A 19,254-nucleotide genomic window follows, 5' to 3' on the forward strand; every position below is an offset into this window, starting at 1 on the left:
TTTATTATTTGTAGATCAGTCAGTCATAATGTACCCATGATACATCACGGTTTTGATGCTATCGAACACGACCACTATGGAGCTCGAATGGAAAGGCACACTGCATAATTAACAAATTCAAGTTCCCTACTTTGCGCATGGTAAAATAGTGAAAACAACACCATTTATTATGAACAAACATTTACAGATTTCTAAACAACTAGTATACCTACTACTTTTGAAAATACAACAAATACTACTGTGAAAATACAGAATGTTTCTCTTTCAGTCGAAAGAAGTTAGGCTGCCAAGAAGAGAGATAAAACATTTGCTACCGGTATTACACCAGTGGGTCATATTATTCCACTAGTCGCTCGCTGTACTACCCGGACATTGTTTTGTGAACACCTATGTATTTGTTCTAGAGCGGAAGTGGAGCCAGATCTTTGAGACCACGGGGACAGCTGAACACATTTTGGGAATATATTGGAGTAGGGACGTGGATTTCCATCAGCCAATATGTCTCGGGGTTCAATTGAAATCCCCTTAAGGGACACCGACGAGGTAAGGACTAGCTACGCTGCTTTGTTTGACCGTGGATTGCTACAGCTAGCCTACTAACGTCAGCTATTAACGTAGTATTGCCCTGTGTTTGTTGACTAACGTCAGCCAGATCGCTAACAACTTCTGAGATTTTGTAAAAAACATTTTTTACTATCAGTCATGAAAATTATGGGTCATAGCCCAGGTTAGACTTGTAAGTTGTCTACAGTTGATATTGTCGTTCAGATCATTCAGTAAGCGAACTAGTTAGCTAGTTAATTAGCGTGAGATACAAGTCTCAGGAACCAATACAATGCAGCCACTTCTTGTCCCCAGTCAAAACATTTAATAAAATAACTTGGCCTCTGATCAAGCTTTTTAGCCATAGGTTAAAGGTCAGGTTGTATGTGTACAAACTGATGTTCACGTAGACCTGTGTCTTGTTAGTGAATCAATTATTTGTTCTGCAGGTTATTGAGCTTGATTTCGACCAGTTGCCAGAAGGAGATGAGGTCATCAGTATCCTGAAACAGGAGCATACACAGTTGCACATATGGATTGCTCTTGCTGTAAGTATGAATACACAGACTGGTATGAGAATTAATTTAAGCCTTAAAAAATGTAATGGTTGAATTGATAGTTGTACATTTTACTCTGTGTGAGTGTTGCATCAAATACAGTTAGATTGTAATTTGTACGGTTACCTGTAACTCCTCCCTGTAGCCCTACAGGCTTGCCGCCGTGTACAGTTATTTTACAGTAACATTCCGTCTTAGGGCATACCATTGGAGAGATGTGTGAGATATTTGCTGACCTTTGCCTGTTTGGAGACACTTTTCCCATGTTGGAGAGTATATCCGTGGACAGTCGTCTGCATCGCTGAAGGAAATAATTTAATCCATTTGTTAGAGGATACCCATCCCCAAGTCAAAACCAAACATGGATGTCAATGTTTGAGCGAACATGCTCTGTTCTACTACCTGTCTGCAGCAGCATGCTGCCCAATTGTGAGGTTGATTAGCTAGACAAACAAGTGTGAAACACACAAGCAATATACAACATGGAATGTTTTGATTGGGGGGGGTGGTAGCATCTAACAATTTAATGTAATAATTTCCTGGGCACAGCCCGGTGACGTAAACAACAATTTCCTTATCTGAACTGTCCACCAACCGCTGATATATTCTCAGACGTGGGAAAAGCGTTACCAAACAGGCACAGGTACGGTCGGCAAATATCTCCCAAGGTGTCACACAGAACTCTGGTCCGGGAAATGAGTTGTGTAGTTGCATTCCCACTGACTGAGGGTTTGTTCAGGGATTGTTTGTCACCAAAATAAACACAGACATATTTTTCTTTTAGCTGGAGTATTACAAACAGACAAAGACGGAGGACTTTGTCAAGCTGCTGGAGGCGGCCCGTATCGATGGGAACCTGGACTACAGAGACCATGAGAAGGACCAGATGACCTGTCTGGACACCTTGGCAGCCTACTATGTCCAGCAGGCACGTAAAGAGAAGAACAAAGATGCCAAGAAGGAGCTCATCACTCAGGCCACCCTGCTCTACACCATGGCAGACAAGATCATCATGTACGACCAGGTAAGAAGATCTGCTTAGCAATTATTGGATAATGTGAAAGTTAATTTCCCCATCATAAAAAATCATACATGTAATCTATTTGTTTGTAACAGAACCACTTGTTGGGAAGAGCCTGTTTCTGTCTGCTGGAGGGGGACAAAATGGACCAGGCTGACGCTCAGTTCCACTTTGTCTTGAATCAGTCCACCAATAACATCCCTGCTCTACTTGGTAAGTAAATCACAAAGGGAAAGATATACCATTACAACCACAAAGGTTCACTTTGAAATAGGGCCTAACCATTATACATTTTATTTCAACAGGTAAAGCTTGCATCTCCTTCAATAAGAAGGATTACAGGGGAGCACTGGCCTACTACAAGAAGGCTCTACGCACAAACCCTGGATGTCCTGGTAAGCATTTCACTTGCACCTGTCATATTATAAATAATATCCCTGGTGTCTCCTAATATACTGTCACTAATTATCTTTCCAGCCGAAGTGAGGCTGGGGATGGGCCACTGCTTTGTCAAGCTCAGTAAGCTGGAGAAGGCCCGTCTGGCCTTTGGCCGGGCCCTGGAGCTCAACTCCAAGTGTGTGGGAGCCCTTGTGGGCTTGGCTGTGCTGGAGCTCAACAGCAAGGAGCCCGACTCCATCAAGAATGGAGTGCAGCTCTTATCCAGAGCATACACCATCGACCCCAGCAACCCCATGGTGCTCAACCACCTGGCTAACCACTTCTTCTTCAAAAAGGTGAGAGGGTTGTCATCTTATTCCTGGTATATAGTAGCATGTCTTGACCTGAGCATCGTTTATCATTCACATTGATGTACTTATTTTCAGGACTACAGTAAAGTGCAGCACCTGGCTCTCCATGCCTTTCACAACACAGAGGTGGAAGCTATGCAGGCTGAGAGCTGCTACCAGTTGGCCCGCTCCTTTCATGTACAGGTAAGCGCTAAGGCCTCAGTTTATTTTTCGGGAAGACTTTTGCTTTTCTAATTGAATTGGCATTACATCTCTCCTTGCTTGTGTGTTTCAGGAGGACTATGACCAGGCCTTCCAGTACTACTACCAGGCCACCCAGTTTGCCTCGTCTACCTTTGTGCTGCCTTTCTTTGGCCTGGGGCAGATGTACGTGTACCGTAGAGACAAGGAGAATGCAGCCCAGTGCTTTGAGAAGGTCCTAAAAGCCTACCCCAACAACTATGAAACCATGAAGATCCTGGGCTCTCTTTATGCTACTTCAGATGATCAGGAAAAGAGAGACATTGCCAAAGTAAGTAAAACCGCTATGTGAAGGTGAACCTCACATGAAGTATGTGTTTGTCTGATCTTTGTGGCATTATCTCTTAAGTTGTAACTCTGTAGATGTCAATCAGCACTATTGCAAAAATCAATAACATGTAATGTCTTTGTGTTCTGCAGGGTCATCTGAAGAAGGTGACCGAGCAGTACCCTGATGACGTGGAGGCCTGGATCGAGCTGGCCCAGATCCTGGAGCAGACCGACATCCAGGGCGCCCTCTCTGCCTACGGCACGGCCACCCGCATTCTGCAGGAGAAGGTCCAGGCTGACGTCCCCCCTGAGATCCTCAACAACCTGGGGGCTCTCCACTTCAGACTGGGGAACCTGGGAGAGGCCAAGGTACAGTTTAGGAGGATGGCAGAGATGCCTGACTAGAATTAGTCATTACATATTGTAGCAATGAATTAATTAACTACTTGAATGGTTATTTGTAGTTTCGTAACATGCCTTTGTGGTGATGGTAGACACTAGGGTTGGGTGATTTTCGATTGTGTCGTCTATCGACGATGTTTGACAGCCATTGTTGATAGTGACGACATCGTAATGTCACACGATAGTTTCGCGTATTTGAATTTGACTGCACCTCTGGAGTCTGGCAGCGAACAACAGTGCTGCGCAGAGCACACAGCAGGGCAACATGCCAAATGGCCTATTCCCTATTTGCCATAGCCTAAATGTTCAATACATATGAGGTTGTTAGACTGTTAACATAATGCAAGAAATGTTCTCTCACTGTCAACTGTTTATTTTCAGCAAACTTAACATACAAATATTTGTATGAACATAACAAGATTCAACAACTGAAACATAAACTGAACAAGTTCCATAGACATGTGACTAACAGAAATGGAATAATGTGTCCCTGAACAAAGGGGGGGTCAAAAGTAACAGCCAGTATCTGGTGTGGCCACCAACTGCGTTAAGTACTGCAGTGCATCTCCTCCTCATGGACTGCACCAGATTTGCCAGTTCTTGCTGTGAGATGTTACCACACTCTTCCACCAAGGCACCTGCAAGTTCCCGGGCATTTCTGAGGGGAATGGCCCTGAACCTTTTAGGTCTATTTTTTATATTTTTTATTTAAACCATGTCTTAGGCCTACCTAATGGTTTCTGGCAAGAACACCAGCATGTTCAACTTTTCTGCCCCAGAGTAGCGAACTCAGCAGGATGATGGACTTGTAAATGTTGACGGAGTTTTGTAGTCTGTCGATCCTTTGCCCTGATTGTCTTTTTACACGTTCTGAAAGTGACTTCGGTCAGGTCTGCTGGCTCACCTTTATTCAGGTCTGCTGGCTCACCTTTATTCAGGTCTGCTGGCTCACCTTTATTCAGGTCTGCTGGCTCACCTTTATTCAGGTCTGCTGGCTCACCTTTATTCAGGTCTGCTGGCTCACCTTTATCATTCAGCCTGAAACCAAAGAGCCGCCAAACAGGCAAAGACAAGCTTTTTTTTTTCTCTCTCCAAGGAGCCATAGTTTTTTTTTCTGTTATGGCATAAGGCAGACAGTACTATAGTGAAATCCCATCACGCCTTTTTTTTGTTTTTTTTGTCTGAAACTGTTGGAAAGTAGCCTAATGAAATGACAGTAGACTACACTTGATACGGCTATAATATTAGTTTTTAACTGATATCGGAGCATTTTTTTATAAACAAGAGAAACCGCTCTACCAATTTTGTATATCATTTTACAGCCTCAACTAGATAAATAACTAGGCTTTACACTGTTCAGGCCTAGAAATGTGTCCTTTATAGTGCGTTCTTCCCGCCAATCGACTGACCCCTCCTGTGCAACGCGTACCCCCCCAGATTTAAAAAAATATTTTTTTGTTTTACTATACAACCGCATATCAATGATGTTTGGACAGGATGATGTGTCATTCCAAGCATCGCCCAACCCTAGTAGACACAACAGAGCTATAAATAGTTTTCAGGGGTTTGTTCTGTCTGTCCATGTTTAGAAATACTTCCTGGCTTCTTTGGAGCGGGCCAAAGCTGAGGGAGAGCATGATGAGCATTACTACAACGCCATCTCTGTCACCACGTCTTACAACCTAGCCAGGCTCTACGAGGCCATGTGCGAATTCCACGAGGCGGAGAAACTCTACAAGAACATCCTGAGGGAACATCCCAACTACGTTGACTGTAAGCACTGAAGACGCACTGTATGTTTTGGTTAATGGCTGTCTCCTTAGGTTGTGTGCGTATCAATTGGTCCTTTGTTGTTGCTTGCAGGTTACCTGCGTCTTGGCGCAATGGCTCGTGACAAAGGAAACTTCTATGAAGCTTCCGACTGGTTCAAAGAGGCTCTGCAGATTAATCAGGATCACCCAGACGCCTGGTCCCTGATTGGGAATCTCCACTTGGCCAAGCAGGAATGGGGTCCGGGTCAGAAGAAGTTTGAGCGTATCCTCAAGCAGCCGTCCACTCAGAACGACACCTACTCCATGCTGGCCCTGGGCAACGTGTGGCTCCAGACCCTGCACCAGCCCACCAGGGACCGGGAGAAGGTACGGCAGAATATCATTTGTTTTGATGTGGAGCCATAAATCATCACTGTCAGAAACATTGCCTTCATCATTTGTCTGTGTCTGTGGTTGTGTCCCTCCAGGAAAAGAGACATCAGGATCGAGCCCTGGCCATTTACAAACAGGTCCTACGAAACGACTCCAAGAATCTTTACGCTGCCAACGGCATAGGTTTGTTGGCCTTCACTCACTCATTGTATTAACATAAATGCTTAAGCACAGTCAAGTCTGAGTATTAACTATTAGCGTGTAAATACCTCAGATAACTATTAGCGTGTAAATACCTCAGATAACTATTAGCGTGTAAATACCTCAGATAACTATTAGCATGTAAATACCTCAGATAACTATTAGCATGTAAATACCTCATAACTATTAGCATGTAAATACCTCAGATAACTATTAGCGTGTAAATACCTCAGATAACTATTAGCGTGTAAATACCTCAGATAACTATTAGCGTGTAAATACCTCAGTGTTGGCCGTCTTTTCTGTCCAGGTGCCGTCCTGGCCCATAAGGGCTACTACCGAGAGGCCCGTGACGTGTTTGCCCAGGTGAGAGAAGCCACAGCTGATATCAGTGACGTCTGGCTCAACCTGGCCCACATCTACGTGGAGCAGAAACAGTACATCAGCGCTGTGCAGATGGTAAGGCTCTGTACTGGCTCATAGTACACACTGCAGGGTTTTTTATATTCCTTTTTACATTTTTTTACTTGAGTTCTATTAAAATATCTTATCCACTCATTGTGCCGTTTAGTACGAGAACTGTCTGAAGAAATTCTACAAGCATCAGAACACTGAGGTGCTGCTGTACCTGGCTCGGGCACTCTTCAAATGCGGGAAACTCCAGGAGTGCAAACAGACTCTGCTGAAGGTGAGATTTGTGTGAAACGAAGCGTCTCTCATTCCTTTTAGTAACCCTATGGCTGGGCTTCATTTGCCTGAGCTTGTTTATGTGAGAGCAGGGTGACCCTTGTGTGAGTGTTCTGTTACTAGGGTTGCAAAATTCGGAGAACTTTCTATAAATTCCAGGGTTTTCCTGAAATCCCGGTTGGAGGATTCCCAGAATCAGATGGGAATAAACAGGAAATTCAATATCCTCCAACCAGGATTTCTGGGAAACCAGGATTTCTGGGAAACCAGGGAATTTATTGAAAGTTAATGGAATTTTGCAACCCTGCCTGTTACTCACTGGTGGCTCCAGAGTTGCGCAGCGGTCTAACGCACTGTATCTCAGTGCTAGAGGCATCACTACAGACCCTGGTTCGATTCCAAGCTGTATCACAACCAGCCGTGACTGGGAGTCTCATATGGCGGCGCACAATTGGCCCAGCATCGTTAGGGTTTGGCCGGGGTAGGCCGTCATTGTAAATAAGAATTTGTTCTAAACTGACTTGCCTAGTTAAATAAAGGTTAAATGGAAGAAAACAAAAGTGGCTGGCTGTGTCCCCAGGCGCGTCACGTGGCCCCCAGTGACACGGTGCTGATGTTCAACGTGGCCCTGGTGCTGCAGAGGCTGGCCACTCTGGTGCTGAAGGACGAGAAGAGTAACCTAAAGGCTGTACTCAGTGCTGTCAAAGAGCTGGAGCTGGCCCACCGGTACACCCTAAACTCACTTTAACACCTCTCCTAAAATGATCCTTCAATTTTCTCAGCCTAATTCTGTCTTCTCTTTTTGTTTCAGGTATTTCAGCTACCTTGCCAAGGCTGGTGACAAGATGAGGTTCGACCTAGTGCTTGCTTCCACTGAGGCCAGGTCAGTTTGAACAAATATCTCCCCTCTAAAATCCAAATTCAGGCCAGTACTTACTTCATAGCCTTCAGTAAATCAATAAACCACTCTTAGCCAAAATTCAGATCATATCTCAGAGGAAATTAGAGGAATGACAGCTGAACCCAGCCATCAGATGTCGGGCTAAGCCTGGATTGTGAGCTGTGTTTGTGTGGGGGCCGTTGCAGGCAATGCTCTGACCTGCTGAGTCAGGCCCAGTACCACGTGGCTCGGGCCAGGAAGCAGGACGAGGAGGAGAAGGAGATCCGGGCCAAACAGGATCAGGAGAGGGACTTCCTGCGCCAACAGATGCATAAAGAACAGGTTTGTCTATGGAATGTCACATCTCCACAAGTCCCTCATCCCTTCTATGTTGTACTTGTAAACCATAATGGATAAGACATTTAAGTAAACAGACCTTACTTGAGCCTGTGATGTCTTGAGTAACACATTTCTTTGGTCCACTGTAAATGTATTCCTTTAACAGTTTGACTAACCCACTGACCTTGTCTTCCTCCTGCCCCACCAGGAGGAGAAGAGAACCAAGCAGGAAGAGGATCAGAAGAAGCTGCTGGAGCAGAGAGCCATGTATGTGGAGAAGACCAAGGGTCTGCTCTCCTTCGCCGATGGAATGAAGGAGGAAAGGAAAGAGAAGAAGAAAGGTGGCGGCCGAGTGAGTGTAAATGTGTCGAACAGCTAGTGCAACGCAGAGGTTTGGGTTGATCAATGATTAGCTCATGGCACATCAGATTGATAGGAATCTCAAACAAAGGCTCTAGGGTGCAGTGTGACCATATTGTTTGTTTTGTTCTCCCCAGCGCAAGAAAGGGGGTGACTTTGATGAGTTTGTCAACGATGGCTCTGATGAGGACCTGCCAGTGAGAAGGAGGAAGAAGAGGAAGGGTGGCAGCGGAAGTGAGGAGGAGGGCCGCAAGAAGAGGAGGAGGTGAGACAGCTGTGCAAAGTGTGTTATTTGTAGTGACCGGTAGCAAAATGGCCTGGTGTGAGTGGCACTGTGTATTTCAGACCCAACAAAGGGGGTGACGATGGCAGCGATGACGAAGAAGGAGGCTCACGGCCCAAAAAGCAACGCAAACCCAGAGCGGGCGGCAAGAAGTTCCAAAGGGTCAGTTAAATCTAGTTTGTTACTGTCTTTATGTCTTTCTAATGGTATTTTTTTTCCCCCAAATGCCCGGCTTTAGGCCCAGAGTTGTAACAGTTCTGTTTTTATCTAGGCCGAGCCTGTGCCACCATCTCTCAAAGGCAAGATCAAGTCGAAGGCCATCATCTCATCCTCTGACTCTTCATCAGACGAGGATGGACTGAAAATTGCTGAAGACCGGTAAGGGCATAAACTCATTCGTACATAAAATGCCACATGAAAATACAACTCCGAAGAGTTTTGTGCCACTAATATGTCATATATCTTTTGACCACCCAGAAACCCCAGAGACAGTGGTTCAGGTTCTGATAATGAGGGCAGCCACAAGAAGCGCATCGCCTCCGACAGTGAGTCCGACGGGGGCCGGAACCGCTCTGGCAGCGAAGCTGGAAGCCCCCAACGCTCCGGAAACTCGGTTAGTGACTCCGGCAGCGACCGTCCAGTGAAGAGGAAGAGAGTGCAGCAGCAGTCTGACTCAGAGCAGTCTGATAACGAGAGCAAGAGGAGCCGCTCTGGGTCGGAGAACGAGTCCCGGCCAGGCTCACCGGCCGCAGCCTCTGGCTCTGAAGCGGGCTCTCCGGCGGGCTCCCCACGCCGCTCCGACAATGGATCAGAACCAGGGGGCTCTGCCAACGAGGCCTCCAACCACGGCTCTGGCTCTGACAGCGACTGAGGCTTCAAACTCAGAACTGACTTTTTTCCAACAAAAAAAAAAAGTTATTTTGACATTGATTTTTGTAGAGGCTTTTTTGTTCCGTCTTGGTTTGTACCATGAAATTGAAATGAGCACATGCAGTGTAGCTTTGTGACCCATAATGTGGGTTGTCTTTAATCGTTTTTTGTCACCAGACTGTTAAGACTTTTGCATTGATGCTGTACCTCGTGTCCTTTTGTTTTGTTGATGATTGATGGGAAATGTGACTTGTAAGTATTCTGACAGCTGTAACCCATATATTTTATATCTTAAAATGATTGGAAGAGGTGATGTCATGGAAAATTAGTAAATTGGCCCAGATTTGGGACAAATTCTATGTAGATAATAAACAAACACAAAATAAATATTTTTTTTTTTTTCTATTTCTGATGATGAAGCTGCTTGTATGACATTGGAAAACAACTTGACACTTATCTTCTGATTATGGCGTAATGTGTCGTAATTGTTTTGGCCGCATTTGCCTTGTTTGTGTATCAACATGCCCTCTGCCATTCAGAAAAATATTGTTAGTCATGTCGAGGTGAATAAAATGCCAGATTACAAGTTCAGAATCAATAGTGAAAGTGTATATATGTGCCATTTAAAAAAAATGTGCGTCCTCTATATGGAGACAAGAAGTACTAAGTAATCTGGCAGCAGACCTAGGTGATGCAGTTGTAAATGTAATTATAGAGTTGACACATCGAGACTCCGAATACATGGCCCCATTCCAGAGGTACCTCTGTGGGTCCTGTCTGTGGCCAGCCTCTGGAACTGACAACACCAGATCAGGGTATGTCTGACGGGGCTGTCTGAAGAACGTATGTTGTAGAGCATGTGTCAAACTCGTTCCAAGGAGGGCAGAGTATTTGCAGGTTTTCACTCTCCTCTTGTACTTGATTGGTAAGGAACTCCCCTCACCTGGTTGTCTAGGTCTTAATTGAAAAGAAAAAACATAAACTAGGCCGTCCATGGAATGAGTTTGACGCCTGTTTGTAGAAGTTTTCTCAGAGTTGTCACTGTTGGTAGCCTAAATATGGGTACCAGTGTAGTTCTGTTCGAAGTGCAGATGGGATGCTTAATCTAAGAATAAAAGCTCATAAGGAAATGGGACTATAGAAGTAAAGTGAACAACTAGGCCTTGGCAATAGCCTAAAGTGCATTGCAAATGCTCAACACAATTCTGGTGAATACTCCCACCCCACTAAATACACTGATCCATTGCCTTATTTAGCTGTGGACATGCTGTACAACTGCTACTAATGGGCCTCATCTTCCCCTTGCAACCACTTACTGACGTGCAAAATTGCTACAGTACTATATTTAAGCAATAAGGGCCGAGTGGGTGTGGTATATAGCCAATATACCACGGCTAAGCACTGATGCAACGCGGAGTGCCTGGATACAGCCCTTAGTTGTGGTATATTGACCATATACCATAAACTGGTTACCAATGTAATTAGAGCAGTAAAAATAACTTGTCATACCCGTGGTATACGATCTGATAATCTGTCGGCCAATCAGCATTCAGGGCTCGAACCACCCACTTTATGCCGCGTCACATCTGTCCTTTGCAACCTACTTCAATAAAGTTTCTCTCTAACCATAATTTCTTACAAAATGCATACCACGTGTGGGCACTAATGATCTTTGACGTGTTCTCCAAAAGGATCAGTCCATTGCAATAAAACCTTTCAGTATGGGAATGGACAAATAATGGTGTGAAAATGTGCTATATTAAGGCAAGAATTCCTTAAAAATCTAAACAAAGTTAACTTCCATGGTAACAGGAATTTCTGTAATTGTTGGGTATTCCTCAGAGGCCTACTAAGAAACACAGGAAGTGTTTGAGAGCTTGCCTTGGTCACTGGGGAGTTATACATAGCAACCATGCACTAATACAGTAGTTGAAGGACGTTATAAACCATATTAAGTGGCCATGTTGCTGCTCTTGGGCTCACATTTACATGCCTGAAACTCAATATTAGCCAGGACAAGTCTAAGTGAACACAGTGTTTAACTTTATTTGAAAGTTAAGCAATAGTGGTACACAAGAACATTCTTAGCACTTACAGAACATTACAGTAACACTTTTATAGAAAGTTGTACAGTACAGATGTATACCGCATAATTTCATCAGATCATAAGTTGAGATGATTCTTTTTTTAATCATGATAAAAACAATCAATAAATATCTGGATCAGACATTATGGCAAACAGGCTTCAAATTTTAACACGGGGGGGGGGGACAGAAAGTGTAACAAAATCTAAATAATTTCTCATGTTAACATTATTCACCAATAAAACATGTTGCACCTCTGTGTAGTTTGAAAATTGTTGCATGAGAACAGACCAAGTGAGTTTGCATGGCCAAATGCCCCGGATGGGTAGCTTGCACATTTTTAGACCATTCCAGTAGGCACCGAGCCATGCAAAACCAACTCACCCATTGTTTGGTTGTTCCCTGTAAAGAAAATCAGAATTCAAGTATCACAATGTTTGACAGATACCGAAGGGGGGGACACAGCAACGAGGGTTGATAAATTAACAAGGCCGCATAATTTCATCTCTCCCAGGTGATGTGCCATACATACATCCACAAAACCACTTTAAAAAAGGTCTGAATTTGAATTCTTACAATCAGGATATTATTGTGCAAGTAAAACCTTTTTTTATTACAGACTTGTGCATTAGTCCAGAAGTGTTTACATTTGAAATGGAGACATTATGTAATTCAATCCCAGCACATGAAGCCCATAAGGAGGAGGTAGAAACACAAGCAAATAAAACCATTAAATGTTATGGTAACCAATGATTACAGTTGAGGATTCTTTGTAACAATCAACGGATGAGTGAATATTGCAACGACTCATGTATGACGTTGAGCAAAGTGCATCTCTACAGTGTTGTTAATTGGTTAACAAAAAAACAAAAAAAAGCATAGAATTCAGCAGCAGGAACAAGGCCCTTGCAATTTTCTTGAAGAATAACAAAGGTCTATTCAAAGCAGCTAATACCACTGATCTTAAAAAGGGGCTCTTAAAAACAGATGGCTAACCATTATTACGCTTAAGCGCTAGAAAAGAGCCAAAAAAAAAAATGCATTGGCTTAACACGGCCAAAAACTTGATAGCGGAATGAAGTGTTGCAGTGGTTAGGTATGCATATCATATTGGGACAGGGGAACAAACAAAAAAACTGTATCAATAGCATTTTTTGCACCATAAGGCTTTTAGCTGGATCTTCAGTCAGCTTCCTCCTCAGACTCCTCTTCCTCAGCAGTCTCCAGCCAGGTCAGCCACTGGTTCACCTTCACAGGGAACATACCATGAGCCCAAAACAGAGATACACCACAGACATGGGTAATACATTTCTGGTCTAATAAAAAAAAGCCAGTTTAGTATGCACCTGCAATGGTGTGAGTTGCAATACAAATTGTCTGGGAGTACGAATCTAATTACCTGGAATAATGCTTTTCCCTTTCCAGGAAACTCTTGAGTTATGTCTTCTTTCCATGCAAGGAAGGCTTCTTCTTCAATGATTTCCATATCGTAGAAGTGGACAAAATAGCGCAGTAACATGCCTAGAGAAGAAAAAAATGTATTAAAAAAAAAAAAAAAAACATGAGGCAAATGGGTTTGCATAGTAATAATTTGACCCCGTGACCTGTACGTACCTTTAGGGAAAGCTTTAGCGTTGCAGTGGACCTGCAGTGCGTAGAGGGCACTGACTTGCAGGTCCTGGTGATCATGCAGGAACTTCTGCATCACTGGCTTGAAGGCCAGCAGCAGCTGCTTCTCCTGGTCCAGCTGTTCTTTAGTGGGGGCTGATAACTGGTCTTCTTCTTCATTGGCATTTATCTCTTGGGCAATGTACTGCAAGAAACTGGGGTGGGGGAGAACAGAATTCAGAAAGTCTAACATAAGCAATTTCAAGATGCATAACCACAGAACTCTGCTATGTGTGCATTAGCCCTTTCCCATACCTGGTCATGAGGATGTTGACGAAGCCCTTGTCAGTGTGGAGCTTAGGGGAGATGTTGTCCTTGATCCACTTGTAGATGGACTGGGGAGAGGGGTCTGTTTTGATCTGCTTCAGCAGTTCCTTTTCCAGCTTCATGAGTGGGAATAAGAAGCTCAGGCCTTTGCCCTCCAAGATCTCTAGCATGCGATCTTTGTTTTGGTCGATTTCTGCAGATGTAAGTTTTGGCAAATGTCAAAATCACAACAATCATGTTCAAATGTGAAAACTTTCTAGGATAAGGGTTTACGAGATGTTAACATACCAGGCAGCATCTTCTGCATGTTGACCTTGCTTTGCTGGAATAGATCAGTGAGCCACTCTCGATCCTTCAGCTTGGCAGTCTGTTGCAGACAAAGCAGGAAGAGGGGAAAGTGGGTGCCATTCTCCAGAGGGTGGGCCAGCTCATCCATGCTCACCAGGTCTGCGATGATGGCTCGAGCCGCAAACTGGGCCAGGTAGGACTTCACCAGAGGAACGTCCACTTCGATCTTGGGACACTGGTCCAGAACACTGAGGAAAGCCTGTAAAATAAAATAAAAAAGTACACAGTAAATTCACTGAACAGTAGAACCTTAGATATCTTACAACAAAAGCTCTTTGCCATGACTGGAAGACTGACCCGCATGAAGCTCTCCCCAGTAACAAGGCCCTCTGTGCGGAGTGTGTGGATCAAGGTGCTGGCATGCTCCTTGTCTTCATCTGGGCAGTCAAGAGAACAGATCACGATCTTGCTCAACATCTCAGGCAGGAAGTGTTTGGGAGCCTTCATCTCTCTTACACAGTTCACAGCTTCATCAATGTTTTTGCTGTTCAGGTAATCGGTCACTATGGTCTCCTGATAAGATATATGGAAGAATACTGTTAGCTTTCACTATTTTTTCTATGGGGCAAAAAGTACAACTTGAGCGAGTGCCTGAGATTGTTCCACTTTACTTACGGTCATCTTAAGCAACTCTTCCTTTGCAGGAGGCGGTTTCTTGGTGGTCTTTGGAGGTTTTTCCTGAATTGGAGGAGGGTTGGTTTTCAGACCAAGCAGAGGAGGCTGAGAAATGATAAGACCGCTTAGAGTGGGCACAGACTTTAGATAAGCATCATCTCCAGCTTAATGCTATAAAAAAAAAGCAGTATGCGTGTTTGTCTTTACCTGTCCCAGTGGTGGTGTTTGAGTGCGTGGAGGTTGAGCACTTGGCGAAATCATTGTTGGTATCTGTGGCTGCAACTTTGGGACTTGGTTTGTGTTGAGAAGGAATGACTGTGCCGGCCTTAGACTGATCTAAGAAGGGGAATATAGGGTATTATGCATTGTTCTCATCTCTTGCACTAAAGTGTTTTGGCTTATTGCCTGTGCAAACGGTGGTTTAAAAGAGTGGGTATCTACCAGGTGTTGTACCTCATCAGCGTTGAGCGATCCTTTCTTGATGAAACGCGGTGCCATGTCCTTAGACTGAGCCTGCTGTTGCTGCGAGTGATTCTGGTTCTGGAAAATTTGATTCTGCCCCTTAGAAAATGTTTGAAATTACTTTGGATGCCATGTCAAATCCATCAAGATTTGAGCAGTTAAAGAATACTAAAAAGCTGCTGCTTTTAGTAAAGGGTGCAACTTTCACCTGGTTAGATTTGATGAAGGGCTTGCCTCCCATCTCAAACTGAGACTGGGTAGCGGGGGCTGTGTGCCCACTGTGGCCATTGAAGAGTGGGTTGGTGCGGTGACGGCTCATGGTGGGTGAATACCGGTCCTGAATCACTCCAGGGCCTGTGCCGATCCCACTCCCTAGTAGCCAGGACACACGTTAAACAACAGGACGGACAGGAATAAACTCAAACTACTCAAGAGTCAGTCATGGATGTACCTGGCATCTGTCCAAACATATCCGCCAACCCTCCAAGAGTTTCCCTGTCAAGTTTCATCCTAGGCATGAAGGGCCCCTCCAAAAAGAAGTCAGTCCTCATTCCCTGGGCCATTGGTGGAATAAAAACACCCAAATCCTGCAAGACAAAGCATACGTGTATTAAGACAAGCCGTGGCAATACGTTTTCATAAGATTTGGCTGCACTTAATAAAAAATGGTTAACTAACTTTTACTGCTTCCTGACGAATCTGGTTAATCGTCTTTGGTCCATTATCGATAAAAGCTTTGCGAGCCACCCAATTGTTCTCTCGCAACTCCACTGAATCCTGCACCAGGAAACGAATCCTTGCCGGCAAGTCCTTGTTGTTCATTAAGGATTTCATACGGCCAAAGTACTGATCCATTAAAGACTGCAAGAGAAACAAATTAGCCACGCCCAAATGGAAAATATTAAGACACTAAATAAAAATGACTCGAGTATATGCTTACCCTAGCCTTTTCATGATCGAGTCTAGGCCCCACTGTTCTCATTATCTGACAGAGGCACTCCAAATCTTCCCCCATATCCTTAAGTTGGACTCTCTTCTTCTTTTCCAAAAGCTGAAATAAAGACGAAAGATTAGTTAACATGCATTTCATATGGTTTAACAACATAAAAACAGCTCTAATATATTCAACTTACTGTTTTGATGCACTTATGAAGGATAGATTCATGGATAAGATCAAGTTTGCCAAGTTCCCCGATGAATTTGATATTGCCCAGCATCTTAAACTTGGCAATGGCGTGCTGCTCCTCTTCCTCAGAGGTAAGAGGGTTGTCATGTTTGTCATAGACTGAGGGAATAGAAAAGAACAAAGGTTAACACAATCACCCACACAGGGCACAGAAAATATGAAAATTTTTCAAACGTTCACTCACTTTCAACATTTTTGGCACGGTTCTCAAATTCATCTTGAAGCTTAGAAATCAAAAGTCTCCTGAATGTCTGCAACACACACGGTTGCCAAATGAAAAGATTAGAAGGGGAAAAACGACAAAACAAGATTCATCACAATGTTGTTTAAACCCCCATGATAACATTGTCTATTATGGTAGTAATCAATCTGTGATGAGGATGACGATGCTTACGGTGCTTTGTTTTTGTGGTGTTTGGATCTCAGGCGATGGGCCGTCAAAGTTCGGTGCGTCCTCTGCCAAGCGCAGACATAGCTGAGCATAAAGCGAGCTATACTTGGGCTCTTCGAGGGCTTTGTCAACAATCTGTTTGAAATGGGGTGACCGCACACTTAACAATATAGCCGTTTTCCACTCGATCAATAAACATTAATGCACACAGAGCTAATAGATTTTAAATTACCAGCAAGATCACTCCTTTTAGGACGAGTTTTGAATCTACGCCCACATTCAGGAGCTCAAGGCATAGCTTGTCAAACTTCTCGGGGGTCAGTTTATTAAGTATGCTGAGGATAGAAAGAATAGGAAACATGAAAAATACTGCATTCTGAAGACAAGGCATTATCTGGTTTTAGAAACCAGAGCACCACTAACACACATTCACTGAAATCTGCTGACTTGCAAATGGGCCAGTCATTTCTGATGGATTTTTTTTTTTAAGCAATGGGGAGCAACCAGATTCAAGTTGTCAAACAGCCTACAAGATTACCTTTTTATTTTAATCTAATTGGTGTAGCCACAATTTATTAGGGGATACATACCCTCTCACTTTCCTGAAGATTGCATCATGTCGTTCTTTTTCATTGGAGGCATTGGCATCTCGTCTAGTGCTTCGTGAAGGAACCCATCTCTGAACGCTAGATCCTGGGGCTTTCCCCAGGAACTCGCTGCAATTAACAGCATTAGTGGCATCTTAAGTAAGATTGTTTGGAGTAACATTTAGTTTTAGTAAAATGGCTTGAATAGTACCTGTTGCCGACAGTCTTGGGATGGTACTGAGAGGCACCCCTACCTCCTCCCCCACCCGAAGAAGCACTGTGGAACAAATATGATTTACTTGCAGAATAACGTGAACAAAAGAACATAGCTAGGACTATTAAAGCTATAATCTATTCTACACTATGAGGGATATCAGTAGGAAGTGAAACAACGACTAAATTGCATTTAGACTGAAACAAGTTACAATCTTACCTGAAACGAGAAGCACCCCCTTCTGCAATCACACTCTCCACTTTGGCGGCTTGACAACGATGAATTCCCGAAAATATTAATATTCAAAGGGTGGGGGTAGGCAAAAGCGACCTTTAGAAAGAAAAGCCTTTTTTAGAGTACAAAGTAAATGAATACATTTGGCGCATGGCATACACTTCCTGCTAAAGCACAGAGCTAGCTAACGTTAGCTAGTTTCACTCGCAGCTAACGTTACACATCCTTTGTTGTAAATGCCTAGTAGCTAACGTTAGGCTACTACAGTAGTTAGATATGTTTGACCCATTTAACCAACTAAACAACATGGCAAGGACGTTGTAATGCTGAGATTCCGAATCCATGGCATGCGTAGCCATCCATGCCTGTTTTGATCAAAAGTGGTCTCAATTTACTAATGATAACGTTCGCTAACAAGCTAGATAATTAATGCTACCGGTAACTAGCTCATCATTTCCTCTCTGCCTGTTGGTTGAGGTGGACTAGTCAGCTACGTTAGCTGGCTAATTAGTTAGTAAGCAGTCACTTTCAACATTTCAACATCATTATTGTCAGCGGTCTTGTGATACGATATCAATATTTAAAAGCTTATTTGTTATCCAGGTAGCTGTCATCATTAACAGTTAAATGAAAATAACAATATACCGGTTCTGTGTGGCAAGCGCTTAATATTAGTAGCATTTTACCAATGGCAAGACTCAATTTTCTGCTAATGTGTCGTGAGAAATTGTAGTTCAACTGCTAGTTAGGTTATAGACTGCTATCCAGTTAGCACACGCAGGAAACGCCACATTGGAAAGCTAGCCAAGTAGCTAGCTAGGCTAACAATCGGAAGCCATTTTAGAACAGTTAAACGGCCAACTAGCCAAACCTAAAGTTAAATAGAGACTAGATGTAACGATCATACCTTCACCGAAGGAACGTCAGTTTTGTAGGTTGTGTGGTTCCAAATGTGAGAAATAAAAATAAAGAAGGAAGGACCCTGTTTGGTCGTGATTAATTAACTGGAAATACTGAAATAAAAAGCAGTACGTTCCAGGACGAGACCGAGCACCGGTGAAAAGAACGCTGACTGTAATCTACGTCATGCGTTGATGGGACTGCCAGCCTTTGTATCACACATAAAACAGAATCAAATACCCCCCTCTCCAAGCGCCCCGACATATTTTTTTTAAAACCCCTAAATAAAAAATGTAACGTCAGTTTATAGGGGGAAATAAACGCAAGATGTATTTACGTGTCGTATTCCTGGACGGAAAGCATAAACTGCATTCTCTCTCAATTGTTATAAAGCCTTTTATCTAATTATTTTAATCCATTATATCAGAGGTTACTGTCTGTTTTTTCTATTCTATTTATTTGTGTCTGAGCTATTGTAAATGTGAGTTTGTGTTTTTATATCATTATTAGTTGCATATCTATATTTTAAAACAAAACATATGTGGTGTTCTCCCATGGTAAAACCCCTCTTCATTCAGTTTCTGTAAAGCCATGGGTAGTATGTGTCTCATTGGCACGATTATCAGAGAGCCAAAGTGCACAGGATGTGGACTCAGACAATGTGGTCATTTGCCAGTGCAGTACATTGATTGACGGGGGTTCGGTGCCTCCAGGCAGTATGTTTATGCATAGGAGGCTCACTGACACATCTC

General features: G+C 43.5%; 2 protein-coding genes across 8 annotated transcripts; one reads left to right on the top strand and one right to left on the bottom strand.

The window, feature by feature from the left end:
• The first annotated feature begins 32 nt into the window (after positions 1-32).
• LOC109887350 (RNA polymerase-associated protein CTR9 homolog) lies at positions 33-11,177 on the top strand. Its single transcript, XM_020478759.2, has 23 exons — positions 33-140; positions 405-543; positions 993-1,091; positions 1,885-2,124; positions 2,217-2,334; positions 2,427-2,516; positions 2,599-2,855; positions 2,946-3,053; positions 3,145-3,381; positions 3,531-3,749; positions 5,372-5,555; positions 5,646-5,920; positions 6,022-6,109; positions 6,438-6,586; positions 6,699-6,815; positions 7,395-7,540; positions 7,626-7,697; positions 7,901-8,036; positions 8,242-8,385; positions 8,531-8,658; positions 8,739-8,838; positions 8,948-9,054; positions 9,154-11,177. The coding sequence occupies exons 2-23, from the start codon at positions 499-501 to the stop codon at positions 9,545-9,547; spliced, it is 3,453 nt and encodes a 1,150-aa protein (XP_020334348.2). The 5' UTR covers positions 33-140; positions 405-498; the 3' UTR covers positions 9,548-11,177.
• Positions 11,178-11,568: 391 nt separating this feature from the next.
• Positions 11,569-18,742, bottom strand: LOC109874528 (eukaryotic translation initiation factor 4 gamma 2). Of its 7 annotated transcripts, none has more exons than XM_031810682.1 (21): positions 18,510-18,742; positions 17,588-17,698; positions 17,366-17,431; positions 17,158-17,283; positions 16,800-16,902; positions 16,571-16,702; positions 16,361-16,427; positions 16,124-16,275; positions 15,931-16,041; positions 15,669-15,851; positions 15,442-15,577; positions 15,199-15,362; positions 14,982-15,083; positions 14,736-14,864; positions 14,529-14,633; positions 14,211-14,426; positions 13,854-14,112; positions 13,554-13,758; positions 13,245-13,453; positions 13,030-13,151; positions 11,569-12,878 (listed from the first exon to the last, which is right to left on the bottom strand). In XM_031810682.1, the coding sequence occupies exons 8-21, from the start codon at positions 16,205-16,207 to the stop codon at positions 12,813-12,815; spliced, it is 2,091 nt and encodes a 696-aa protein (XP_031666542.1). In that variant the 5' UTR covers positions 16,208-16,275; positions 16,361-16,427; positions 16,571-16,702; positions 16,800-16,902; positions 17,158-17,283; positions 17,366-17,431; positions 17,588-17,698; positions 18,510-18,742; the 3' UTR covers positions 11,569-12,812. The 7 variants fall into 7 exon arrangements, with proteins under 7 accessions (XP_031666542.1, XP_031666551.1, XP_020322063.2 ...); XM_031810691.1 differs by having other exon boundaries at positions 14,982-15,068; positions 18,510-18,706; XM_020466474.2 differs by having other exon boundaries at positions 14,982-15,089; positions 18,510-18,706.
• Between the last annotated feature and the right edge of the window lie 512 nt (positions 18,743-19,254).

Source organism: Oncorhynchus kisutch, linkage group LG3 (assembly GCF_002021735.2).
Source record: "Oncorhynchus kisutch isolate 150728-3 linkage group LG3, Okis_V2, whole genome shotgun sequence".
Classification (NCBI taxonomy): Eukaryota; Metazoa; Chordata; class Actinopteri; order Salmoniformes; family Salmonidae; genus Oncorhynchus; species Oncorhynchus kisutch.